General features: G+C 37.3%; 1 protein-coding gene across 3 annotated transcripts in view; it reads left to right on the top strand.

Annotated features, from left to right (window-relative positions):
* Nucleotides 1-25,071, top strand: part of rtn3 (reticulon 3) — a 70,774-nt gene that overhangs the window by 20,073 nt on the left and 25,630 nt on the right. Inside the window, exon 1 of one of the 3 annotated variants that reach the window (XM_028804064.2) lies at nt 16,175-18,900. The exons of the other annotated variants lie outside the window; for them this stretch is intronic. Coding sequence (XP_028659897.2) covers nt 16,200-18,900 — 2,701 coding nt within the window. The 5' untranslated portion in view covers nt 16,175-16,199. Of the gene's footprint in view, nt 1-16,174; nt 18,901-25,071 lie in introns of those variants that run through there. 3 annotated transcript variants of the gene reach the window in all.

Below are 25,071 nucleotides of genomic sequence, written 5' to 3'. Positions count from 1 at the left end.
CCGTAGTCCAACAGCATTACATTTTTGACAAATTCTAATAAAAATTTGGGCAGATGAAGTAATTTTTATTTTTAAATTAGAATAGAATGGGGACACCTTTTTCCAAGATAAGGTATACAGCAACCACTTTAGTACAAAATCATAGCAGAGATTTCAGTTTGCAATGATCCTACTGATCATGCTCCAAATATTGATGTAAGTGAATTAGCTATAACAATGATTCTAATGCTTTCAGATTGGTAATGTTTTGACTGTGAGAACAAGGGATGAACGTGCCTGATTAAATCAGTTACAAATAGGGTATTGCCTTTGGTATGTTTTGATCTACTTCAAATCATTTTTTGAAAGCGAGTGACAAGAGTGTAGGAATACTGAGAGATGACCTGACACAACTTGTGAATTTGCAGTCTTGGGATATAACACAACCACATATTTGTAGTTATGGCAACATGTGTCCTCTGGTGCATTATCAGCAGATTCCACTGATTAATTGCCTTCTGTTCTTTTAATTTGCTTTGTCAGGTTGTCTGTGGTACAAACAGATTAGCATCTGTGGCTTAGACACTCCTTAGCTTAGGTGCTACAAATGGGTCTTCATACGGAGAGTCTTAGCTTCCCACAGTGTTGAACAGGTGCAGGCCAATACAGCAAACTTCAAACTTGATGTGTGATGGTAAGTAAAATGTTATTGGGCTTTCTTTTAAACAATACTGATTTGTACCTGCTTTTTTTTTTTTTCCTTTTTTCTCTCTTCAATACTGGTGTCTTTCCATGTCAAAAGACATGGCGAGCCACATTTGAGGTTAAATCTATCCACTGTATCCTGTCCCACCCCCACCCCCTTTTCTTTTTTGTGTCAAGTTGTTCGTCAAAGGTCTCTCATAACCAGCTTTTTGAGTTCAGTTATTATTTTATTTTTTTCTCTCTCACTGTCTTGGAGTTGTCCTTATGTGCTCCAATGAGGTTTCCTCTGCTTTCTTTTCTTTGGACTGTTGTCCATTTGCTTATGTTTCCTGCTGCATTGCATTTTGAAACAGTTAAAATTTACCTAGTGTTAAGTCAGTTTTTAAACTTTTTAAAATCACTTTTCAGATACAAATGCTTGGTTTTCTACAATATACCCATTTTGGTTCTCTAACAACCTGTCAGTCTGCACCTGCCTATATGTGTGAGTCAAACCATGCATCTTTGCTTTGAAAGTAAATATACTGTATGAATGAGCTGCTATTAAAATTACTAATATCAACCTTCACAATACAGGGACTGAGGTGTCATAATCTAGTTTATTACAGCAAAACTTAACCAAAATGCAAAGTGTAAACTTCTTCTCTGAACCAAATGTGCAGGAGACCAGTTTAACATTTGGAAAAGATATGAGGTAACTAATCACTAAAGAAAATGTTGGGGGGCTGAAGTGGGAACAACGACTAGAGAACTGCAGATGATCCTGGTGAAGCACATCACTTCTTCTGTAAAGCGTTATTTTACCAGAGAATCTCAACTCTGACTAAAAATGGTTGCAAGTAGAGATTCTAACATTAGGGCACACTATGCTTGCATTTCAGGGACTAATGTCTTACCACTCAAGCCTAAGCAAGAGGAAAAAAAAACATAAGTGTGCAGAGAAACACGCTATCCCAATCTGCAATGTCGAGCTCTGCGTTATTTACAGTTTCTAAACCTGTCACACAAAGGACATGTACTAAATCTGCATCAGTACAGTTGTGGACACTGGCCATACCTTTCGTACTGTAATTTTATGTTGACTTTTTATATCTATATTTGTTGCATGTAATATTTTTTCTTATTGAAAAACAGTCAACATTTTTGACTTGGTTTTTCTATGGTTAAACATAATGCTATAGAGATTAAACCAGGAAGCAATTCTTCATATACAGAGTTGAGGGAATCTGGAACAAACTAGTTGGTCATGTAGTTGATGAGGAAAAGCTTTATAAAATGTATCAAAATGTGAAATTGTAACAACTTACTGTAGCTGTTAGCTAATCAAACAAGCTTGATGGACTGAATGGCTTCTTCTCGTTTTGTCAAGCTTCCTATATACATATTAACATAGAAGGCAGCGTTTCAGCAGTGCTTTTGTTTTCTTCAGAAGCTCCCATGTATGGCTTTATCATTTTTATGTGTGTTGTATTCTCCATTACCTGGAAATGGCAGGGCCAGTTATTGATGTCAAAGTAAATGATGTGGTTGAGTAATCAGAAATTTAAAAGTATGAATGTCCCAAACACTGGACATTTTAAGAGAAACATTTTAGACCAGTTATTTTTTGCACTAGGAACTACTGGCTTGTTCAATGAAAGTAAAGCCTCCATTCGACCTTAAAAAAAAAAAAAAAAAAAACTGCCATCTGCTAAAGTAATTTACTGTATGGGGAAAAAAATTTGTACATGTGTGTTAGCCAAATGATGGTGTCGTTGATTATCTGGCTTTAGGCCTTATGACCTGTAAGGTGGCATTTGACTGTTGGGCTGTGCGTTGGCAGAAACAGAACTGAAGTAGTACTGTGGAACCACTTCAAGTGCTTCTACATGGCTTGTGCAAGAAATAAAGGGAGAGGAAAAACATTTTACTTGTGGTTATTCACTAGCGGCCTGAATACTGTAGCTGGTTAGAAAGGAAAGTGGTAAAGCACAAACTAGTAGTGGAGTATTACATTTAATGTTGAAAAGTGGTAAAAGTGGTGTCAGGATGGGCGGGTTTAGGGAAAACCTCGAAATTCATAGAACCAACTCTTGTGTAGGATTCTCATTCCTTTTGTACTTTTTATTTTTCCAGATTCCTTTCTTTCTTCTACTTCGCCTGTATCTCTCATTCAGTCTTCTCAAGGCAAGTCTTTGATTCTTTTATGCTCCTGGTTTTCTTTTCATTTCTAGTCCTTTTCTTAAAAGGAATTTGATTTTAGAACTGGGCTGACAGAAAAAGGCATCAAACCTGACAGAGGTGCAAAAGATGATTGACTTTCAAGTTTCATTTTCAGGTTTAAAATTTTTTTCTCAATAGTGAGAATATATAATGCACTTTCTAGCATCTTTGGATGTAGGACATAGAAATGTGAACTAGCTGTAACCCCAAATCAGCCCAGCCCAGTCATTTGGTATAGGTGTAAGTGCATTCTTGAAGCATCTGTTTCTGCCTGGTTCACTAGCATGAAAGTTTGTTTTAAAAAATGTAAATAAAAGATGCGGAAATCAAACCTTTGTCTGTTTGATTTGCTGCCATAAGGTGTTTTTTACATGGAACACGGGCCTTTAGGCTCAGTATGGTAGAAATTAAAATGTATTGTAAAAGAAACCACTGGAAAGTTTTTTTTGTACGGTTAAATAACTTGCCATTAAGCACATAGCTCTGCCTTTGTCACATCTAAATGCAAGTAGAGCAGTATTACATTACTAGTAACATATGTTTAACAGTGTTAGTATCCTTTATAATTTCAAAAACATACATGCAAGGTGCAAGCATTTCCGCATAGCTATTTTAAACAGAATAATTGAGTTATAGATATAACAAAAAACCCTTGTGCAGCTGTAAGTCATGTAGATCCAGATTTGCATTATAGTATATGATCATGCTGATCTTGCTTAACCGAGACGAGAATAAACTTCATATAATTTGTTTAAAGTTTATGCCACCTTGATGCTACCAGGATGCATTCAGTAATGTACATTTTTTTCCTTAACCAGCTACAGCTGAATATCCAGGCTCTCCAGGCTCATAAATACAGAAAACAAGTGTGTGTCATCTTCTTTTTCTTGCCTGGTGTAGTCCCTTTTTTTTTTTTTTTTTTTTTTAAACCTCCCAACACCCCCCCCACCATCCTCACATGATCTAAACCTTCAAAAACATTTGTTTCACTCATTAAAGAAGGCCGCCTTCACTTAAATTTAGCACCCCTCCCTCCCAACCAATCATAAGGAATTAAATTGTTCCATAAATCGGTCATTCTGTGCTGGTGTAAATTGGCAGGCTAGGCAACAGCTTTGTTGCATGAAGAAGAAACCATAGGACACCAACATCACCAGAAGACCAGTATTTCACGTCTTTGATAACCTGGGACATACAACTTTCTGGATGTGTGCATTGCATCTTCTATAATATCCTTTCACATTGTAAGTATAGTGCTGTATACAACAAAATATTCTCAGGTATTTTGCTAAAGAGCATGTGTCTAGCAAACTGACAAACTCCTGAATAAAGGTATATCAATATGTAAACAGGATTAAAAAATAACTTTTAAATTTTTAAATGCTTTTAACCAAAGTAGCACTACACTTAATCTGAAATGTCTTATCCATATTTGTCAGGTTCTAATACTCTGCTTATCATCCCAGGGAACATTTGGGTTTACTGGTGTGCAGTCATAGTCCTTCTCAAATTCTGTCTTTTCCTGTAGTACACTGATAACCTAAAACTGTCCACCAATGGCTGTCCAGCCTTGCCATTTGATGCATGTAAAAAGGCTAATGACAGAATAGCCTACAGTATTGCTCTGGCAGAACATCTGAACACATTAACACCATACACCTGCATATTTTGGTATGATTTGGTGCCTGCTTAGTTTTCTCAGATACACAAACTTGCTGATTTTGGCTTTCAGAAATTCATTAGGTGCTATATGTTGTGAAACAAACTATTTGCACACAAGCTAAATCCATAATCTTAAACCCCTGTCTAATACAAAGCATTTTAACTTCTAAAATGGGATAAGCCAATGTTTGTTGTGAAATATATTTAAAAGGACTAATTTATCCTAAGCACTCTTAAGCACTCAAAGAAATGGAACCCTTAGTAGCTTTCATCACTGTCTTGGCAATATGAAGAATTTTGACCACTGACAGTAGTGTCAAAGTTATTTTGACTATTGGGTATTTTGGAGACTCTGTTAATAGAATGTCCATCATAGACACAATTTTTTTCCTTAAAGTTGTGGTAGATTTTAGTGTTTCTGAAACGGTTCCTGTTCTCCTTTTCACTATTGCATGATGTATGCTCTTACTAACAGAGGCTTATATGTGTTTTTTTTTTTTTTTTTTTGCTCAGCTCGCAACATGAATTTGTGAATCCTTTTCGCAACATGAATTTACAATCCATTTTATTTGTAGCACTTGGAAATGGTGATGAACCAGTATTTAGAAGTTTGAGAAATGATAGACCATTCAGTCCATCAGTTGACATACTCCTCATGGACCCCAGCATGCATAAAATTATGCTATGCTCCTGAAAGTGATATAATGCAAGGTGCAGTAAATACTACACACTACTGCATCCCATACATTGGTAATTGTAATTCATACTGTGCATTCAGTCTGTAGAAAGTGTATGTATTGTGGTCTAGCTAGACTTTAGACACCCACTACATAACGGCTTGTTTTTCTATGTTAGTCTATTCTATACCAGCAAAGAACAAAACCCATAACCCAAACTATGCATGATGATTCATGCTTAGTCTACTCTGACATGGCTAAATTTGAAAACATTGTTTTTCCCTTCAAGTCCACACTAGTGTTTTCATATTGATTTTGTAAAAGCTTATTCACTGAAATGGCTATACTGCAACTCTTCAATTTTTTTTTTTTATTTTCTCACTGCTTGCTTATAGAGCAACCCCAAAGTAAATCAAAATGATGAAATAACAAGGAAAAAGTCATTTTATGAGGACAAATAATAAAATACAAGTGAATAGATGGTTGGCAAGAAACGTGGAAAATACTGACTGGGAGTCCTGCCCAAATAAATAAAACAATTGAATATTCAAGTGTTTCAAGGCACAGTCCCCCTCGGCTCATGCAAACAAGGTAGTAAAGTACTAAGTCAATGTAAACATGAGATTACAAAAGGAGTTAACACTAAACTGAAAACCATCTTCAAAAATCTCAGTTTTCCCCATCCATGCTGCTACACAAGACCATTTTTTCAATTTTACAAGTTTTTAGCATGGATATAAGCCCAGAAAATGCATTTTCAGATCTGTTTTGGTGTTGACTAGATCTGTTTTAACTGGTAAGAAACTCTGGTTTCTTGCTTGTAAAGATTATGCTTTCATCTATTTTCCACCTTTCTGCAGTGTCACATGAATAAGGCATTGTGGAATTTGTATATTGGGGAAGGGGGTTGGTGCTGGTGCTGGTCATGGCAGTACGAAGTGCAGTCATACCACAAAAGGAAAGTCTGAAGAAACCGGCTTTGTTCGGTATGTTCTATAGGAAATGTAGCTGATGAGAAGGTCATCAATGCTAAAGAACCTTCCTTTACAGTTGGGTTAACTATTAATATGCGTAAGTGTTGTGTTGTTTGAGTAATATGTGTTAATAAATATCTTTTAATATTTTAAAGAACTTGAAATTTGAACCTCTTAATCCACTTGAGGTTCATTTTAAATTCAATTTGTGTGCAAATGGGCTCTTTGATAGACTTGCCCCCAAGACTACCCTTGATAGAGTCCTGCCTTCCAAAACCTCAAGTAGGATTACACAGATTTAGGAATGTTCTTGTAAAGACCTCCACCCCCACTAGCTAAAAGTTAAGCCAGGTAGTGGTGGTGAAGTAGGGCATCATGCACGCAGTGAAAACAAATAATGAAGTGGGTAACTTTTTAAAATCGGAGATGGATTTTTCTCTTTGTATTGGGTTTTCTACAAATTCTGATGGTTTTAAAATTACTCTGAAGTATAAATACTGACACCTCTCTCCCTGCCTTAATGCAGCCTAGTTTTAAAATCATTTCCTTTTTTCCTGTAGACTGACATGATTGGCTTGTAACAATGTTTGGCTATCAGGAAGGGTGGCTGATTATTACTTGCTGCTTTGCTCTTAGTCTTGCCTACATTGCCAATGCTTTGCATGCAATTGTTTCTTTCTTTCAATCAGTGGCTATTATGTGCTTCTTTTGTTTACCTATTGATAGTATAGTATATAACTTTCTTTGTAGTTGCTTTTGTTTAACTCTCAGAATAAAGTTGCAGATTTATGGAATGTTTTAACTATGTACTGGCCCACTGTACACATTCTTAATTATTTACTTGGAAGTCCTTTAACAAGCCTAGAGCACTGTGCACATTTAATTAGGTAAAATGTTACATTCAGTAAAATACACATCCAAACACAACCATTGTTTTGTAGTTTTTATGTGTATATTGAAATATAAAGTTGTTCAGTCCCTGGTTTGAATCCTAGCCTGGTCACCCCCTGTATGGAGTTTACATGTTTCCTTTCTGTCTGCTTGGGTTTCCTTCCCACATCTCAAATATATGCGTGTTAAAGAATAAGTTTCCTATTTTTCTCATAGTCATGTTATCCATTCATTTCCCATAGAAGACTGTATCCTTATTTGAATCATGTTTTTTTTAATACATTTTGAAAAATAACATGACTGTTTTGTAACAAATTGAAGCCTTTTTTTCCGGTTTGCCTCACTGATTAGTGGTTTTCTTACGGCTACACAGCTGTTCAGTCCCAATCCCTTGAGTTACCTTCATATTGTGCGTGTGGAAATGCTCTTACTTTCACTATTAAACATAGACCTGAGTTCTATTGTTGTTTTTCTTCGATTTTGATTTTACCAAACGTTTAACTGATCGCCGATCACGATCATTCAGGATTTTTTTCCAGCCACATTTCTTCCTCGAAGACGATGGGTCCCCACTATCCTTCCAGTTTTTAATAATGCGTTGGACAGTTCTTAACCCAATTTTAGTAGTTTCTGCAATCTCCTTAGATGTTTTCTCTGCTTGATGCATGCCAATGATTTGACCCTTCTCAAACAGACTAACATCTTTTCCACGACCACGAGATGTGTCTTTCGACATGGTTGTTTAAGAAATGAAAAGCAACTCATTGTACCAGTTGGGGTTAAATAACTTGTTGCCAGCTGAAAGATAATCGCCCATGCAGTAATTATCCAATAGGAGGCTCGTACCTATTTGCTTAGTTAAATCCAGGTTGCGACTTTTTTTTTGGCCAGGCAGTGTATTATGTTACAGTCACTTGACCCTAGTTGTCCTATCACCTGTATACCCACAGTTCTGTTTTGATTACTACAAAATACTGAATCAATCAGGCTTCCCAGTGCATTGGTGGCTTAACATACTGTTAAAAAAAATACTGTCAAGAATCTGTTATGAAATATTTCCAGTTTCATTTTGTTGACTTAAACATGTCTCAGAATCGCGGAATACATGTTTCCTAAAATCGGACAGGTTTGCCGCTTCAAAGTGAATGTATTTGAAATTTATAAAACGTGCTTTTAACATTTGGAACGGTGCTCAGTAGATCCCATTTTATGTCTCAAATGCTTCACCTAATAACACAGTTTAATGTGGTAAATTGATGTATACCATGATTGTGAAAAAACAATTTTCCAGTTTCCAATTTTATAACTAAAAATAAATGGAAGGGAGAATGGATAAAATATTGAGCTATGTCAAGGTTTGAAAATGTTTTATTAAAGTTCCAGTGTACTTGGTGTACTCAGTATACTTCAGCGAAAGGTAACCCCCTGGAACCAGCAACTAGTCAAAGCCTAGTCTGAGCTTTCCAGAGTATAGTATTTTGCACACATATATCACAGGGTGAGCCAAAATGAAGTACCACATTTCTCAAGGTCATTGCGTGAGGTAGAGGCAGCCAAGTGGGTTGGGGTGGGGGTCCTTTGATAGGCAATCCTTTGTAGTTTTCAGTCGGCAGCATGCCTTGGTCCGGTCTGGTCACTATCAAAACGTTCTTCAAAAACAACAGATTTATCACTGTGCAACTCTCCTTCCGAACACATTTCGGCATTCCTCCCAATGGTGAAATAAATTCTTCAGTGGGTGGCTAAATTTAGACAGACAGGTACAATATCGAATAGAAAATCTCCAGGCCATCCTCAGACTGTACAAATGCCAGAAGACATCCAAGCTGTAAGGGCATCGATTTTGCAGTCTCCTAGACGTTCAGCACGCAAACATGCTTCTGCCTTAGGCGTTTCCAACACGTCTTTGAGGAGGATTTTCCAGGAGGACCTTAATTTCCATCTATGCAAAATGATGGTAGTGCAGTAACTCACTGAGAGAGACTGGGAGAGCTGTAGAGAGTTGTGTGCGAACATTCTGCAAACTGTTCATCGAGATGCCATTGTCATGTGCGTTGAAGAGTCACATTTCCATTTGAATGGTTGGGTAAATAAACAAAACTTTCGTTTTTGGGCTGAAACCAACCCTCGTGAACTTCATCAGAGACCCTTGCACAGTGAGTATGTTACAGTTTGGTGTGGCGTTGCAGAATTTGCCATTATAGGCCCATACTTTTTTGGGGAGCAACGGTCACCATCACTTCAGAACATTGCATTGAAATGCTAGAGAACTATTTGTGGCCCCTACTGGAGGAAATGGATGCCTGGTTTCAACAGGATGGAGCAACAGCTTCTATGGTGCGGAGAGATGTGTGGGTGTGGGAGATGTTACTGGGGAAGCTGATCTCCCTGCACGGCGGTGTTGGGTGGCCTTCACGTTCGTCTGATCTTACTCCGTGCAATTTCTTCTTGCGGAGCTATCTCAAGTCGAAGACACACACACCGACCTCAAAACCCTGAAACACTCAAGGACATTATTTGCTACACAGTGAAAAAAAATTTTTTTATTCCCTCTGTTGTGTCGTAATGAAATTTATTTTATTTTGTAGCGTTTTTGTAGAAGAAATGTTTGAAATGTAGTAATTTTTTTGTCACCATATAATATATATATATATATATATATATATATATATATATATATATATATATATGTAATATGAATGGAAGAGAAGGTCTGTGATACGGTTTGCATATTTGCAGTTGGAGATCCACAAAGGGAGAAAAAACGAATCACGTATCATAAAATAGTTTTATTCCTGAGCTTTCAACCCCTATCAGGGGTCTTCATCAGAGGATAATGCTTAGACTTACAAGAATCAAAGGCAATATATAGCAACACATTCAGAGGGTGGAGGTGACTAAGTCCGTATGATCAAAAGGGGGGGGGGGGGTTTATCGTTAAATTAAAGTGCATATGTCCTTCTTAAGTTGGCATATGCTGGGTTTATGTCCAAGTGTCTGTTGATGGCATTTTCATCTGATAGCCAAGACTCGGCCAACTCTCTGGCGCTTTTTGTACTGGCCTTAAATTTTACTTTCACGTTGTCCCAGTTGAATGTGTGTCCTGTCGATTTAGTATGTGCATATATCAAAGATAGTGCGTCCTTTCTTCTGACAGCGTTGCGATGTTCCTGTACACGTGTTGAAATTCTTTTTGACGTTTGCCCTATGTATACAGCTGAGCAAGAATTGCATGGAATACTATAAACTGCGTTTCGTGTTTTGGCTGTCGATTTCTTGTTTTTAGCATTAAACAGGACCGTGCGCAGATTGTTGGTGGGTTTATGTGCTATTTTGATGCCCCATTTGGTCAGGGTGCGTGCCGTGCCTTCTGACACATTATGGTGGTATGGGAGTGAATGCCAGGTGGTGTGGGAGTTCTGATGTACGTCGCTTGTATGCTGATTCCTTTGGCGCCTGCTGTGTAGACTCCGATTAATGAATGATTTTGAGTATCCGTTCGAGGTGAAAAGTTGAAACAGATAGCGTCTCTCATTAATTTTTGTTTCCTTGGTATTACAATGCGTGTGGACTCGTTTAAATAGGGTTTTCACGCAGCTCCGTTTATGAGATAATATATATATATATATATATATATATATATATATATATATATATATATATATATATATATATATAATATAATATACTTTTTTTTTTGTTTGTTTTTTTTTTTTTTTTTTTTGTAGAATCCAGTGATAGTCTGAATTTCATTTTTATCAGTTGTAGAATACTGCTTCAAAGACAAAGGGCTAGGGATGCCATGTTCTCTAGTGGAATGGGAAACACTAGATAACAACCAGGGATTGCAACAATTATTAAATTTCAGCAGCTTCACAAGCAGGTCTATATTAATAGTTTGCAAAACTTGATTAAAATGCTAAATTAATGGGTCATGTATAATATTGCTTGGTAGATTATTCTAAATTGTGGGCTGTTGATCTAAAATCTTTGTCACTTAGTTTTCTTTCATTGGCAATTAGAAAATTTCTGCATCTTGTAAACAATGTACTCTGTGGAGTTTTTTACCCATATGTGTCAAAAGAAGAATTTTAGAAGCTGATGTAGGATTTTAAGAACAATAGGTTATGCGGTTGTAAATTTTAATTTGTAGTTCTTGCTGCTGTTTTGAGTTAGCTATAGAATAATAGTGTGAGCTCTGCATAACAAATTGTTTTTTTGTTTTGTTTTTGGTTGTTCTGCTTCATCTCTCTATTATAAAAAAAAGCCTGTGGGAGGGAATGACTAGAAGACGATACGTGATCTTGTCTTGGAAGACAAATAAAAGACCCACAAGCTGAAAGAGAATGGCCACGGAGCGTCCCGTGGGGATATAGAACATGAGATTCTTGCAAGACACGCCCAACTTACAAGCAATATCAGAGCACGGCTAGCAAAAAAAATCAGTAGTGTAAAGGCATGCAGCACACATAGATCCAAGTGTCTCAGTGCATATAAAGCGTATAAAGGACAATACGATATAAATGAAATGTCGACGACTAAAAGATTGCATTAGCGCAAACAAAAGGAAATTAATCATCAGGCCCAGGTGTAATTGAAAAAATAGCAGGACAAAGCGAGGTCAGAAATAAAAGGCAAAGAGCAGAAAACAAAGTCTCTTCGCCTTCGCATCATTCAATTCACAAAACGTAGATCTACACAATAATGGACCATACGCTATGAGAGTCTGTGGTCCCGCAACAGTTAAAGCAACGAGAAGTTTAATTTCAAAGAAAACACAATTCGGTCGGGTGTATTTTTCTGATCACAGAGAAGCGATCACAATGCAACCAGCAGAGACATGAAGTGGCAAAAAGGACCGCGGCTGTACAGGCTTTAAAATGATCGATGGGCCCCCCCTTCACACCGCGAGCAGCTTTGTACGTCCTGCAAGAAAGAGATTTAACCACGCCCGGGGCTGGAAATAAAGGACAATTATTGTTTTTACAACGTCACGCAAGACAAGGCAGTGAGCCATCATTTAAAACAAGTCCACAGACATCTAACCTAGCAGTTGTTGGTTTTGGCAGACACACATCATGTGCTCCCAGCTCTTAAAACAACAAGATGCGACAATCAGAATAGGCACCTCGTCAGCAGCAGAAAGACAGCAGATGATCTGATGGCATATCCTTAGCGTGCGTTCAGCCGCCCTGCCCCCTTCACAACGCAAGCAGCATTATACGTCTTGCGAGAAAGAGGTGTAACCACGCATGGGGCCGGAAATAAAGGACAAGTATTGTTTTTACAAAAGTTTTTAAAGTAAAAGTGAAAATAATGCATATGTAAAAATTCCCATGAAAATAACAATCTCTTTAAAATGTATATCCGGTAAACCAAACACGGGGATGGGTAAGCGAAGCGAGCAGGGGGAGGAGCCCCCCTAGTATTTAAACAAAAAAAAAAAAAAAAATGTCAGTATTAATATGACATGAAAGTGGTAGTGATTGTATACAACATCTGAATATACAGTACAGTAGTCCAAAATGGTGTGTAGAGAAACAAATTAAAACAGCAGTGAAACCCTTTAGTTTGTGTTGAACCCTGTGGCTTTTTGGAAACCTCACAGAAACACGATGGATTATTGTAAACGAAGACGACAGACATTTATTTTGCCTAGCTACAGTCCAAATCTTTCTAATGTTTCAAGAGTGAGTAGATCACCTTTTAGCATATTTCAGTTTGACTAAACAGAAATTTCTGTTCTAATGAGTCAGTTGTTTAATCTTTAATTAAACTGACATAATAAATAGTCTCCCCTCAAAGTATTGGAACAGCAAGGCCAATTAATTTGTTTCTGCTGTCTACTGAAGATGTGTGTGTGTGTGTGTGTGTGTGTGTGTGTGTGTGTGTGTGTGTGAAATCAAACAATGAATATGAGAAGAGAGTTCAGAGTTTCAGCTTTTACCCCCTGGTATTAACATCTATATATGTTTTTTGTATCAAACCACCCAGTTTTCAAGTAAGCAAAAGTATTGCAACAGAATGTTTTCAACTAAATTTAAAGTCAAAAATACTTAATATTTGGTTGCATGTTCCTTGATTGCAATAACTGCATCAAGCCTACAACCCATAGACTCCACCAGATTTCTTGTTTCTTCATTGGTTATACCGGGAGAGAACTGTAAGTCCTCAGCAAAGAGATGCCAACGTTGCATTTTCTCATGTGATGGTGCACTCTGTACTATTTTTGTGCAAAGTGGACTATGCCAGACAAATTAGTGGTGCATTTACTGGATACTTCAAAAGCTGGCTCTCTTGTCTAATGTGATATATTGTAGATATGAAGCATTGTACAGAAGCATAAAGGAATGCCATTTTTCCTAAATAATTCGCTGTTTAGTGTCTGTTTATGCAAAATATAATAAACTAATTCAATAATCGTTCAAACTATGAGGAAGTAATCTTTTCATAAAGTAATAAAATATTACGATAATATAGTAAACTCTATATTACTAGAGTGTACATTGAGAATCTTGATTTTTATAAATGGGATTATATAGATTACACAGAAAATTCAAATTGGGGAATTTAATTACCAAGACAGGTGTATAAGGCAGTTATGGTGTACAGAATTAAATGTTATGTTCTGAAACCAAACACACAAATGGGCCCCAGAAATGTTACTAGATATAAAAACTGATTATTATAAATGGCTGAATACAAGTTATTGACAACCTGTTAATGAAATTCTAAGATTAGAAATGGAATTGCTGTTTTTAAAATGCTGTAGGAAGACAAAGTACATTCAGAAAATATCCAGACTCCTTTTTCTACATTTTTTTTGTTGTAGCAGAACATTAAAATCATTTCTATCAGTTCTATAGCTGACAATATGTATTAAGGAAAGAAGCAAGCCATGAAATCAAAGGAATTGCTGTTAAAGCATACAGAGAGGATTGTGTTGAGGCACAGATTTGATGAAAAGTGGCCTCCATAATTCTTAAGTGGAATGAAGTTTATAACTACCACAACTCTTAGTAGAGTTGGCCATGCTCAAACTGAGCAATCTCAGGAGAAGGGCCTTGATATGAGGCTGAAGGTCACTTCCAGAAGACTTGTGTGGAAGGGGCAGCCATCATTGCCCACACAGAAGTGGCCAGACTGGCAAGACGGATGCCTCTGCTAAGTAAAAGAACATGAAAGCTCATTTGGAGTTTGCCAAAAGACACCTAAAGGACTTGTACTGTGAGAAACAAGATTGTCTGGCTTGATTGAATTGTTTGGCTTTAATTCTAAGTGTCCTTTCTGGAGGAAACCAGGCAAAGTTCATCCCCTGTTCAATACCATTCTAGTGGTGAACTGTGGTGGTAGCATCATGCTGTGGGGATGTTTATTTCAGTGGCAGTGACTGGGAGAGTGGTCAGGTTTGAGGGAAAGCTGAACAGAACAAATTTCCAGACTAGGATGAGGTTTCACTGCCCACCAGGGCAATGACCCCCAGCAAAGACTCCAGACTATAATGACTGTCAAATGGGCTCCAAGAAAGTACTCAGTAAATGGTCATAATACTTGTGTAAATGTGATATTTCAGTTTTTATTTTTAATCATGTTTCTGGTTTGTTAGTCTGGGGTGTCGAGTATTGCTTTGATGAGGAAAAAACTGAGTTTAAAGGATTTTACCATATGCCTGCAATATTACAAAATGTAAAAAAAATGAAGGGTTTGAATACTTTCTGAATGCACTGTAAATCGTTTTAGCTTGAAACTTCAGTAGTGACACTAACAATGGATTCTGAGATCACTGCCTGTGTGATGATCTGTTGAGAGCTGGTAGCCTCTTTAATTTAAAGACAAACATTTTATGCTTGGACATGGATTTCTGTCAGATTATAAACTCCAACAAAAAGGTTTCTCTGTTTTACCTCGGCCATTTAAATGATTAAAACTGAAAAATACAAGAATCGGTGGTACCCTTTCATGCGTTTTTACTAAGTTCCCTCTGCTGTCCAATCATCATCATCGGGTCAACAGCCATTTTGTGGGTTTACTCATATTAGCTGGTTGCCCCAAACTTTTTCCTTCCCCCAGTTCTTAGCAGTCCTGGGTATCCTTTGAGACGAGACCCATTCTTTTTATATTGTCTGACACCAACTCCAAATGGGTGGTCTTTGTCCTCCCTATGGATCTCCTCGACCCTCATCTTGCTGCACCTTTTTCATGCTCTCTCTTCACTCCACATGCACAAACTACCTTAGTCTGTTTCTCCTCTGCACAAGACCTGTAACTTCCACATTAAGTTTTTCTCTTAGCTCACCATTCACCTCTAAATGTTGGCTAAAGGTTTTACATCTTATTACCACATATGTGAAGTTGTTGTGATGAAATATGATTAGTATTGAATTTGCTTGAGAAATTTAGAATTATTTAATATGAGGTGTGTTGTCTTCAGGTGTGTTGCATTTTCAAACAAATGTTCACCCAAACTTTATATATTGTACTTCGTTATTTTTGATGAGTTACTTATTTAATCTTGATGGCTGTTCAGTAGACAAGCGCTTTGTATGTGCACATTGTGTTTTGTTGTGGTATTTCTCTTTTTTTTTTTTTTTTTTTTTTAAATTGAAGGTTATTTTTTTCACCTAGATGCTGGTTTGTCTTTTATTTGTCCAGTCACTGATGTAGTTTTGAGTAACATTCATGGATTTTTTTAAATAGGTGTTTATTGTATTTATCTTTAAAGAACAGGGAAGACAAATACTTGGATCCTCTAGTTTCCCAGCTGCCCCATTTTGACTTTTCTTCTTACATCCTACTGCTTTATTAATCTTGTGTGCTTTTCTTTTTACTACCGTTGATTTATTGGGCATGGAAACTCAGTGGTAACTCCAGCTGCTTTTACATCCACCCCCTGGCTCCAGTGTTGCTTTGTTTCTTGTGAACATGAAAAACCAAGTATATATATTGTGCATGTGCTGAACTAAAATTCATTACAAAGCTGCATTTGCTTTACTGTCAGAAGCCTGCATGTAGTCTTGTTTTATTGGTCCAATCTCTCTCTTTGCATTTGTTTTCTGTGCTCAACTTACTATATTGCTGTCTTTTTTTCCACTATTTGGCTGCAGAGGGAATGAAGGAGTTCATGTCCAATAAGCTGAAACCCTCTGAAAGTGTTGCTCCTTCCCTCAAGTTTCCTTCTGAGCCAGACTCTTTAATACCAGTATCCTTTGATGGCCAGGTATTGTCTGAGAATGATGGAATAACACAGCTTTCTGACCCAGAAAAAGATGCAAGAAAAGTGGAGGGGATCAGAGGGGTCAGTACAGATTCTGGAATAGAAGCAGTTTCTTGCGAGTCTTCTGAACCGGTCACTCCTGTATCTGGCACAGGGTCAGCAACTCAGTCGCTCAGCCCAGTAAGTCAAAGCATGTCAATGGATACAACAGCAGGAAAACCCACCGATTCATTGCAGGAAATCAGAAGCCAGTTTTCACTAAAGCACAATCAAGTATCTGATAAGTTTCCAGAGAGTCTGGGTGAAACGCAAACCTGGAGTGACAGCAATTTCCTGCAGTTTAAAGAGCAGCATTATGAAACAACCCCTCCCCAGGAAAAAAATATATCCATTCATTTCATAAGTCAAAGTGGGCACTTTTCTCCAGAGCAAGATTCTCCAGAATCTCCTTTTGAGGTTCTTGCAGATACTCATAAAACCGGTGACTTTGGTAAAGAGTTTCAAGAAAACATGACATCGGAAAGGGTGCCGAAAGAATTGGATGAGATGAGTATCAGTCAAACCAAAGATCAGAGACCGAGTTTGTGGATAGATGAGCATGATACAGAAATGACAAGCAAACTGGAATCCTCTTCAAACACTTCAGGAACATTAAAATCAAATGACACTTGTAAATTATTTGAGGCAAAATTAGATGAGGAATTGGAAACTTTGCCAAACCGTATTGCAGACAATTTTGAATCCAACTTTCCAGAACTGGTAGATGTGTTACAGATACAACAGTGTAGTCCAGTATCAGTGGGAGTTGGTCATGTTATGTCTATGACTGTTGAAGCTGAAGAGTGCAAAGGAGCAGGAAAAACTGAACTGCAGAAAGCATCCTGTATTGATGATCTCGGTTTCATGCCCACTGTATACATTTTAGAAAAAACAGATAAAAATGAAGAAATTCAAGCACACTCTGAACCGTTTTCAGCAGAATATGAAAATGTTCATATGGAAGAAATTGTCTCTTTTTCTCCACCTCCAAATTATACTACTTTTGGGTTCGAGTCTGACTATACAACAAAAGGTAAACTACATGAAAATGTAGAAGGGTCTTGTCACATCTGGCCTACGGATCCAGAACCTCCAGAGAATCTGGATGCTGACAGCTCTGGGGAGTCAGATGATACTGTTATTGAGGACATTTCATCAGTTGCAGGACGCAGCACAGCTTTAGATCCATCAGTTTGTAAAAAAGAGAAGGCTGATGAACATATGCATATTAAAGTGGATAAGCTCATGCTGGTCCCAATAATTAATGTTATTGAAACTGAGGAACAAATAGTGAGTGAAGAGGAGGAAGAAGAGGAAGAGGCAGATGCAGAGGACAACACAAGTGATTTTCAAACGGAGAAAGAATATGGAAAGATATCTGCAAAGAGCACAGAAATTTTTTCTAAAGAAACTGAAGATATAAAATATGGAATTACATCTGTACCATTACATTCAATAGAGGAAATTCCAGTTCTTGAATCTAAATGTCCTGAGGCTGATTTAGGTGCAGCGGAATCCAGCTCAGCTATAGGCAAGAGCAAAAGCCAAGATCAGTCATCACAGCAAGATGCCCAGTTAGAACAAATGCAAAATACTACTTTAGACCTAATGGACAAATTTGTTCTAGATAAATGTGTAAATATTGGGGAAGTGATTGGTGATAATGAGTTAAGTAAGCCCTCTACAGCAAAGGTGATAGATTTTGTGAAGGATCTGCACCCAGATGACCAGCAAAATGTTCCCTTTCATCAGCCACTTGATGAGTCCTGTTGTGCAAAAGCAGATGACTTGGTATGTGAAATGGGGACTGCAAAATTAGTTTCCAGTGTTGTCTCCTCTGAAACAACTGAGGTTCTTGCATCTGACCTTCATTTCAAGGAAACATCAGTGCTTACAGCCATGAGCTCTGAAGCTTTTAGAGAAAAGATGGATACTCGGTTAGATGAACAAAGTAAAGTAGCAATGAATGTGGTCAAGGATGAGCTGTCTGCTACAGAAAGCTCACCTGAAACTGCAAGTGACCCAGAAAGCATTGAGCCAGAGTGCTCGGTCTCTGCTGCAACTGACAGTTTTGTGGAGTTCATGAGAGAATGTCTCAAGTCAAGGCAGGATGTGGTACCCGAGGACTTAAGCCAGGATTTTAATTTCAAGAATAAACAAAAGGTTGATTTGATTCCTGTCGAATCAAAAGCTCCCAAGGCTGCACCAACCCTAGTATTAGATTTTGAGCAAGAGCAGCTGACCATCAAGGCATTAAAGGAATTGGGAGAGAGCTTAGAAGATGAGGTGGAGGAAGAAAATAAATTGCCTGCAAAAGATCTGTCGGGTACTCAAGACAAAAAATCCTACATTTGCTTAACGGAGGGTAGCCCCTTATCCAGAGTTTGTACAGGTCCCCAACCCACCTCTCGGCTCTCCACCTTTCAAGAGGCACCGGATTCTCATTCATCAGGAGAGGCATCAGCAAACAAAGAGGTAGACAAAGAAAACTCTTCTAATGCTGAACACCAGAAGCTAACTGGTCATGCACTTACAGCTTTACTAACCCCATTGTCAGGTAATGTGCTCCTGCTGTTTTCCTAGTGTGTGTGGTGTGTTTTCAAATAACCCTTTATTTGCAGGATATTAGTTAATGGCAACTTGTATATGTTTGTTAAGCAATAGAAACTTGAATGAATATCCTAAATGGTAAGAGTTGACCATATCATCTTACCAGTTCTACTTATTTTCATCTGGGAAGGTCATATGTCCAGATAGAACCATTACATTTTACTTTGGTGGCCAGGAATCCCTTGCTCTCTGTGGTTTACTGATAAATACCAAGGTTGGTTTAATGTTATGCTTCTGCATACTAATTGCTGTGGTTTGTGCATGCAGCGTAGAATTGTACGATTACAATGTTGAACTGAATAGTGACTTTTAAAGAGAGATGAGATTACATGTGTGTTTTGTAATGATCAGCTAACAAGTATGATATGCAAAAAATTGGTGAGAAAATTGTAAGGAAATAGATACATGGGCTGTGTGTAGTATTTCCTTATGTTGATCTGAGATCAAGCTACTGGTTCTGACAGGAGCCCTAGAAATAGCACTTCGGGATTAGTTAGGTTCACCATCAAGCTGACAAAATAACAATTAGAATATTATGAAAAATCCAACTGTTTTTATTCAAAGATTGTCTACAAAGCACAAGTGATTTGAAGAATAGCAGGAAAAGATACATTTTGTAAAACACAAATACACAGTGGTGTGCAAAATACGTAAACAGACGTGAACTGTGGAATTTGCCAAATTGGGATAAGGACATCCGCTCTTTTTATCTTTGTTCTATGCTGCTACTTTTTTCAGGTGGCTAAATGCTTTGGATTTGTGGTTCATTGTTTCCTGTATTTCGTTCTCAGTAACTTGGGATTATTTATTTTTGTTTATTTTTTGGGGAGAACCAAGTTTCTTTTGTGTCCATCTGTGATTTCTGCCTTGTGCCTGATACGGCCAGATTAGGCTGTGGTGGATATGGTAAATTCTACCGGTTATGAATGGAAGGTTGAAAAACATTTATTTCTCCAAATCAACCGAATCCTTGTATAGAATACAAGCTTGAACAGACTTGTAATGGGTGAAATTTAATGTAAGTTAATGTAGGGTATTATGCGTAGGAGGTAAAAATGTTATGATTCTGAATCTTTGAAAGTTCATCTTATGAGAAGTACCTTGGACTTCTCAAAGAGCGTATAAAAGCTATTTAGAAGGCAAACAGGATAATGAGTTATGTTGCATGTTGTGAAGTTTACTAGTCAAAGGAGGTTATGCTTAAGCCATATAACATCCTGGTGAGATCTTGTCTGGAGTACTGCATGCAGTTTCTGATATTCAGGCTTTAAAAAAGACATAGTAATACTATAAAAAATCCCAGAGAATAATGAAATATTAGGAAAGATCAAATTAGTTTAAACAATCTCCATTTACCTAAAGTAAATTAAGAGATGGCAATATTGCAGTCCTTAAAATTTATGAAAGGAATTAGTACTTTGAATCCAGGCACTTTGCACTTTAAAATGGGTTCTTCAACAAGAAAGCAGGGATACAGATGGAAACTTTAATGGTGGATTTTATACAAATGTTGCTACACACACAGAACTGTAGAGACAGAGAATAATTACCAGCAGTTTGGCAGAGAGTAGGACTTTTTTGTGTTATGTTGTTTTAAGAGGACAGGCACTATGTTCTTCAAGTAGTACCTCCAAATAGAGGCCGTGTGCATTGACCACATTTGTCATTAGCTGACTAACACACTGAAAGAGTTCTTTTGCCTTTAAACATGCTTGCTCTCCATAATACTATGCAGACCACCAATCGTTTTGTGTCTGCATTTCCCCCTGTACAGCCACAGTTATCACTGTTGCGAAGCACTTCCCGGGTACTTCCCTTACTCTTTCTGGTATGGGCGTTAATGATGAAGAATGATCTGCACCCAAAGAGTGTAGCATTGGACAGCAGTGATTAGCATTGTTCCTTAAGTCTCCTCTTCCAGTAAGCCTGAGTGGTATTTGCATGTCCCACATTCCAAAGAATTACATAAGCATCTAGGGATAACTGTTATTTTAGTGGGCTATATAAAGAAGATGTATAAATATAGTCTATTATTATGTTGAGCTCATTTCACAGTAGTATTTTCTATTTAGGTCTTAAGTCTATACAGTGTATAACCTTTGCAGTTTAAACTGTGTGCACTTCATTATTTGCTTGTCTGAAGAAAATTTAAATTGTAGTTTAATTTGATGTGGAGAATGCTTTCAGGTGAATTGGTGAATCCAAAGTTGGACTCTTGTAATTTAAGTGTAGGTGGGTCTGTGTTCATTACGTTGTTTTTCCCATGCACCCAGTGCTGTCTCCATATCTGTACAAATGATGTAAAATTGAACAAATGGGTTTCAAATTCAGAAAAGAAACCTGGTAAGCAGAAGAAACTGCAGTATTTCATGCTCATTTGATGCTGTCTTTTTACTTCTCTAGATGTGTCATTCTAGGAAGCAGGTGTTGGTTCATAAGCAGAAGCTTATATTTTGAACTTAATTATACCCATTATATAGAAGGGAAGTATTTTAACAATACATTTAATGCTAACTTTGAGCAAAAATTAATTTACTACTCGCTTCACCTTCTTGCAATAAGTCATTTTAGGCACTGAATGCCCTATTTTGAAATGTGCTTTACCAGACGTCTTCCCGAATTTTTTGACAATTTTAGTTCTGGAGTTATGTTCACCTTTAAAAGTTCAGAACTGCTCTTTTTATGTGAGGATGCAAGTTAAATAGATGTTTTTGCCTTTTATTTCCATCTGTCGTTTCACTGCCAGCACATTCTGAGATTGTGTATAGTGGTCAAATCATCAAGCTAAAAAGTAGGATAAAGAATATTTCAGTTTTGTAAGGGAACATATAAAATATTGTGCAGAGAGAGCCTTAACTTCCTATTTTTCCTAGTGTAGGCTTTTTTTCTGGTGGATGTAGTAAAATACACAATACACACAAATCATTATTGAAATTTATTATTATTAAATTACAGAATTTAGGAACTTGAAATAGCAAACCTGTTTCATGATTTGCTTATATGAGGTACTGTGACATTATTGAAGTATTCAATTACAGCAACTTCCCACTTTTCATCTCCTTTAATATATATATTTTAAGTTTTGAAAGATTAGGAGACTACATTCTAGTAACTAAAGTTGCAAAAATCCAAATTTGTGATAACAATAGTATAAGAACATAAGCCATTGGTTTTTATATGGCACATTGATCTACACTTATCCTCACTTGTAAGCCTTTCTTTTCACTTTTTCTGTCTCTCTAGTAAGGTTCACAGTGGCAAATGCCAAACTGGAGAGGTCATGGCAGGCCACATTTTTCCTTGCAACGTTTTCAAACTCCTCCCTGGGAAAACCCAGATGTTCACAGGCCAGTCCAGGAAGAATCATTCCATTATGTACTTGGTCTTTTCCCGGTGGGCTGCCCGTCCAAATGAGAATAGTCCCTCCCCATGCCTGGTCAAAAATGACCGGGGGCATACCATTTACATACCCAAAACATATGAGCATGTTCCTCTTATTATGAATAACCAATGGCTCTATTGGAAGTCCTCCTGTATTGATGATTTTTCTTACAATACCATGGAGAGTAAGCCTAGCAGTCCTGTGTAAGAACCACATTTTGGGCACAAATACTGTACATGCCAATTTCATTCCTTTGATCACTACTCGGAGTTCATGATCATACATGAGGTTTAGAGCTGAAAGCTTCTTCTAAGAACTTGACTGATGGTTCTAATACAGTGTGCTATTAGGAGGAGGAGGAGGAAGTTAGGAGCATGCGCTGATGCAGCATGTTGCTGCACCCACCACATGACAAATCGCCTCAGGATCCCAGATTAGGACCCGAGTGCAGCACACATTATTTTATATATAAAAAAAAAAAAAAAACTCCAAAATTGACACAAAGTTAATAAGTGGTTGCACTGTAGTGATTGGTTGGTTGATTTCACAACTACGTTTAACCTCAGTTTATAAGCAAGACACCTCTGTGGCCACTGTACTGATTGAGGGTAGGTGGTGGTTAGATTGATCAGCCAGTCATGAGTGGTGGTCCTTAATCTTTTCTGTTCAAGGAATCTTACCCTGTAGAAAATGAGTCACTGTGAAGGACCATAACCAGGAATTTGGAGTTTCTAATTCTTATTCTTCAATTGTACTTGGCTGCCGAACATTGTAATGAATCCCAGACATCAATGAGGTCAAAAGGAAACCTTCAAGGAGAGGGGACACAGTGCAATATTCAGTCCAAGTATGCCAACACAACTCTAGCTAAGCTACTGTATTTAATTAAAATTTGCATCCTTGACATCCTTTGAGTCGGCTGTTTTTTTCATTACTAATATGAAAGTCATTTATGCAAGGTATTATGGTAGTTGAGCCAGCATGTGTCTTTACACAGTAAATGTATATTTTAACAGCAAAAAGCTGTAGTACAATTACCGATTTAAAATAATTAAAACATGTAAGTGTATGTATATTTACTGGGTTTAATTGCCAATATCAAATAATTGATTGATTGTGTGAGAATATATATATTATGTTATAGACTAGAGGGTTTCGCCACCTGCTCGCTTCGCTCGCCAACCCCCGTTTTTGTTTTTCCCGTTTACACACTTTTAAGATTTTTTTTTTCTTTGAATTGTTGCTATTTCATTAGTTTCACTTTTATTTCAGAACTTCTGTAAAAACAATATTTGGAATCTTTCAAGTCCCAACGTGCTGAATCTTTTAAATGAGGTCAGTGAGACGTGTTTAATGATTCAGGATAGCTCTCTCTGTTTGGAATTTCAGCGCAGACAAAACGATCTACATCATCAGCAGTTACTAATTTTTTTGGCAAAGTAACCAATAAATGCATGTGAGGTAAACTCCGTTTTTGAAATTCTTTTGACTTAAACTTCAAAGCCTTACAATATTTACATATCACCTATATCCATATATTCGATCTCTATTCGCCTTTTCGTTATTTCTTCGAGTAATAATTTCTCATTCTTTGCGCAAATGCGATGTTTACTTTCTTTTTTTTTTGACACTGTCGTTTTTTTTCTGCTTTCATATTCTGTATCTTGCTCTGCATGTGTTTCACGCCTATGTTTTTTTTGAGTCTTTTGAATTCCAGTTTTCATTATCTTTAACCTTTAACCTTTTTATGACGTTTTACTTTGTTTTCTACTGTCTTTTATTTCTGACCTCGTTTTATTCTGCTTTTGTGTTTTAATGACACCTGGGGCTTCATGCATAACGCCGTGTGTAGAATTCGCACTGTAACATGAAGTAAGCACAAAAGCCGAAATGTGCTTACGCACAGAAAAATTCAGATGCATAAATCTGTGCGTTCGCCAACTTCCACGTTCTTCCGCTACATAAATCCTGTTCAGCGTGAAAGTAACCTCGTGCACGTGCCTGCTGTCCCGCCCCAACTCATCCCAGAATTACACCTCTTTGAATATGCAAATCAATATAAATAGCCCTTAAGTTCAGCGTTCTGTGAAAAGGCAATGGCAAAAGTACAAGGAAAAATAGATGAATTTCAGCGAATACCAAATGGAGGCAAAGAAAAATGTACTATTTGTTGGTTTAAACAGTTATATAAGCAACAAAGGGAAGCTGATCGAGTGACATAGCATGTCGGAGAAACTCGAAAGCTCAAGTTCACAAAGTCGCACAGTGCCTGAAATAAAGAAGTTGTCACATATCAAAGTCTGCGTGAAAAGGCGACTCGTAGCCCACCATTAGTGTCATATGAAAGCTTATTAGGGTACAGTGAAAAAAGCACGAAATGTCAACTTTAATCTCAATTTCCACTTTAAATATAAACATCCAGCGCCGCCGTGAGTGGCAGCCTTTTCAGCAGCTCCGTGTATGCAGCTGCTGAAGAATGTGAATTTCCCATTGGGATTAATAAAGTATCTATCTATCTATCTCTATCTGTCTATCTAATCATGTAGTTTATTTTGTCATTAAAGTAGAACATCATAAACTTCATCTTAAAATCGTTTAAGTTACTAGTATCTCAAATCCCATCGTAACTAAAGTAGCACGTTAAATGCTTTGTTTTGTATTTGATCTTATGTGCTCTATGTGCCTGAATCACTACGTGTTCTTCCTCTGACAGGACACAGAATCCATTACATTCGT

The sequence above is a fragment of the Erpetoichthys calabaricus genome, chromosome 1, assembly GCF_900747795.2.
Source record: "Erpetoichthys calabaricus chromosome 1, fErpCal1.3, whole genome shotgun sequence".
Classification (NCBI taxonomy): Eukaryota; Metazoa; Chordata; class Cladistia; order Polypteriformes; family Polypteridae; genus Erpetoichthys; species Erpetoichthys calabaricus.
The sequence above is the reverse complement of the archived record's forward strand: the minus strand, read 5'-3'. Positions and strand labels throughout refer to the sequence as shown.